The 3,536-nt window shown below is 55.4% G+C and overlaps 1 protein-coding gene across 1 annotated transcript; it reads left to right on the top strand.

Moving 5' to 3' along the window:
- The first annotated feature begins 1,733 nt into the window (after positions 1 to 1,733).
- Positions 1,734 to 2,123, top strand: LOC129006754 (small nuclear ribonucleoprotein G-like). Its single transcript, XM_054436801.1, has one exon. It carries the CDS (start codon positions 1,754 to 1,756, stop codon positions 1,940 to 1,942), a length of 189 nt encoding a protein of 62 aa, XP_054292776.1. The 5' UTR covers positions 1,734 to 1,753; the 3' UTR covers positions 1,943 to 2,123.
- Positions 2,124 to 3,536: the final 1,413 nt, after the last annotated feature.

Raw genomic sequence — 3,536 nt, 5'->3', positions numbered from 1 at the left:
GCCTTCTGCAAAGGCAGCCAGCCCTGGCCAGAGATCCAGAGACCCGGGTCCAGCCAGCTCAGCCACCATCACTCTGGGAGACCTTGGGCACGTGCCTCAGTTTCTTCCTCTGTCAACAGGAACCTCTACATCAGTTCTGCAGAATTGCTGGCACAAAGTGGGCACTGGACAGTGACAGGTATGAAGATTCTGTGGACAGCCGCCCACCCTTCTCTAGGCTCTCGGGCCTCCCTAGCCTCCCTCTGAGGTTGGCTCCTGCTGGCAGCCTGTCTCCAGGAGAACTTCCCGGCAGACTTGGGGGGTCAGAGGGAAGGGGGGAGCCGACCTCCTGCCTTCTAATTTAGATTCCTGGGTTTATGGCAGGAAGCGCAGCAAGGCTGATGCTGTAATTAAGGCGATTCCTGAGGCTGCAGGAGGAGGCAGGCAGAGGAGCCCGCCACAGGGCTGGGCCCCCACTTGTTTCCTCCCTCTGCCAGAAGCCCCAACCTCAGCGCTTCAACAGGCTCCTCTGCCTTAGAGCCCAGGCTCTGGAACTCCACTTTGCATCCCAGGAAACCAGAGATGGGCAGCTGCATCCCAAGGGTCACACAGCACACGATGGCACGTGCCCGAGCCACCCCTGGGGGCCTCCCTCTGCCAATTGTGGTCCAGCTGGGGGTGCAGAGAGAGCCCAGATACACGGCTTCTTTGTTCCGTCCACCCCGGATCCCAGGTCCCTCTTCCCTGAGTCCCCCTCCCCCTGCATTCCTGAGGTGTCTGGGCAGAGTCCGGCAGGGCTGTGGCAGGAGGGGCAGCTCCCCCACTCAGGGGTCAAGGCCAGGGCAGCAGCCGGGCCTGAGCACCGAGCAGTCTCCAGCTGAGGCCTGGGGCTGTGCTGGCTCTGTAGTGCTCAGGGGGAGACTTGGGGGCTCACTGTCTCCCTCCCCATCCATGGACTGGAGCTTTAATTCTCACCCTGCTCCTCTGGGTGACCCTGGGCCTCTCTTCTTGGAGTCTCAGTGTTCTCATCTATACAAAGGGTACCACCATCACGGGGGAGGCCAGTTCTCCATCCTGCCCTGGGCTGAGCTGGGGGTGCGGCCCCACCAGAGCACTTGGGTGGCCTTCACCAGCCTTCCCCGATTCTGGTCCGCACCCAGTCAGACTCTGTGGCCTTGGGCAACCCCTGCTCTCTGGGCCTCCACACCTTCCTTAGTAAAAATGGGGGGCTTGGACAGAGTCAGGGTCTCCCATTCCGGAATTTCTCGAGCCAATACTGATCCAAAAAATCCGGGACAGGCTGGGCACAGTGGCTCACACCTGTAATCCCAACACTTTGGGAGGCCTAGGTGGGCAGATCGCTTGAGGTCAGGAGTTCCAGACCATCCTCGCCAACATGGTGAAACCCCGTCTCTACTAAAAGTACAAAAATTAGCCGGGCGTGGTGGTGCATGCCTGTAATCCCAGCTACTGGGGAGGCTGAGGCAGGAGAATTGCTTGAGGCGGAGGTTGCAGTGAGCTGAGATTGCGCCACTGCCCTCCAGCCTCGGTAATAGAGAGAGACTCGTCTCAAAAAAAAAAAAAAAGAAAGAAAAAAAAAAGATCTAGCCTAGGCCAGGTGCGTTTTCTCATGCCTATAATCCCAGCACTTTGGGAGGCTGGGGCAGGTGGATCACTTGAGGCCAGGAGTTTGAGACCAGCCTGGCCAACATGATGAAACCCCATCTCTACTAAAAATACAAAAATTGATCTGTGAGCCCGCGGAGTATACACCATGAGCAAAGCTCACCCTCCCGAGTTGAAAAAATTTATGGACAAGAAGTTATCATTGAAATTAAATGGTGGCAGACATGTCCAAGGAATATTGCGGGGATTTGATCCCTTCATGAACCTTGTGATCGATGAATGTGTGGAGATGGCGACTAGTGGACAACAGAACAATATTGGAATGGTGGTAATATGAGGAAATAGTATCATCATGTTAGAAGCCTTGGAACGAGTATAAATAATGGCTGTTCAGCAGAGAAACCCATGTCCTCTCTCCATAGGGCCTGTTTTACTATGATGTAAAAATTAGGTCATGTACATTTTCATATTAGACTTTTTGTTAAATAAACTTTTGTAATAGTCAAAAAAAAAAAAAATTAACTGGATGTGGTGGTGCACGCATATAGTCCCAGCTACTCTGGAGGCTGAGGCATGAGAATCGCCCGAATCCAGGAGGTGAAGGTTGCAATGAGCCAAGGTGAGAGTGAGATTCCATCTCAAGAAAAAAAAAAAAAAAAATAGGGCCGGGCGTGGTGGCTCACACATGTAATCCCAGCACTTTGGGAGGCCAAGGCGGGTGGATCACGAGGTCAAGAGATCGAGACCACCCTGGCCAACTTGGTGAAACCCCGTCTCTACTAAAAATACAAAAACTAACCAGGCGTGGTGGCGGGCGCCTGTAATCCCAGCTACTCAGGAAGCTGAAGCAGGAGAATCGCTGGAATCCGGGAGGCGGAGGTTGCAGTGAGCCAAGATCACGCCACTGCACTCCAGCCTGGCAAAAGAGCGAGACTCCGTCTCAATGATGATAATAATAATAATAATAATAATAATAATAATAATAATAATAATCAGGAACAGGCGTAGGTGGGCACTGCCCACGTGGTTCTCCATGGGCCCCTCTCGGTTCCCAGCCAGCTGGGGACACCTTTGCCCTAGACTGCTTTGATTGTGACCAACCCAAGGGCCGGGCTGTTTGGGGAGCCAGGGCTGCATGCCTTCGCGTGTGCGTGTATGTAGTGGGGCATGTGAAGGTGGCGGGAACAGTGCTGAGGAGGGTGGTAGTGCTCCCACCCCATAAAGGGCCATGGCTGCCTCTCGGGCTCCGCCTGGGCTCCACAGAGTGAACACTGGGGTCTGGGTCCTGGTAGCAGATATGGAACAAGGCAGAGGCGGGAGGGGTGCCAGGCATTCCTCCAGCTGGGGAGAAAGGGGGCTTTGTTGCCCGAAACTGAGCCGCCCCCGGTCTCTTTGCATGCCCGGGCACTCGGCCAAAGGTAGAGAAGCTCACACTATACAGGCGGGGGTGCCCAGGCCTCTCCTGAAACTTCGGCCTCCCCCGGCCTGGGCGCCCGTGGTCAGTCGCTCCCTCCTCCCAGCCTAGGGCCCAGACAGGTCCATTAAAGGGTGCCGATGCCAGCCTGGGAGGGGGCTTAGCTGGGGACTAGAGTCCGAGGAGAGACAGAGGTTGGAGTGGTTGGAGTGTCAGGATTAGGGAAATACCTGCACCCCAGCTGAGGGAGGGGTGAGGTGTGAGTAGCACTCTGGATGCTCACACACTCTCATCCGGTCTCCCCCACACCCCATAAGGGAGGTACTGTCAGGCCCATTTTACAGACGAGTAAACAGAGCCTCAGCAAAGGGAGGACACGCAAGTTAGTGGCAGAGGAGGATCTGCAAATCAGTCCTCTGACCTCAAAGCTCCAACCTTGGAGACTCAGGGACACCTGGGAGAAGGAGGGGGCTGCCAAGTTGTCCCCAAGCTGTCCCCATGAGAGGTTTCCCTCTCT

This window comes from Pongo pygmaeus, chromosome 1 (genome assembly GCF_028885625.2).
Source record: "Pongo pygmaeus isolate AG05252 chromosome 1, NHGRI_mPonPyg2-v2.0_pri, whole genome shotgun sequence".
In the NCBI taxonomy this organism is placed as follows: domain Eukaryota; kingdom Metazoa; phylum Chordata; class Mammalia; order Primates; family Hominidae; genus Pongo; species Pongo pygmaeus.
Note: the sequence above shows the minus strand (reverse complement) of the source record. Positions and strands in the feature narration are given on the sequence as shown.

What these genes read in the sequence shown, in the direction of transcription:
- LOC129006754 (XM_054436801.1), top strand. Translation starts at nt 1,754, where the DNA reads ATGAGCAAAGCTCACCCTCCCGAGTTGAAAAAATTTATGGACAAGAAG.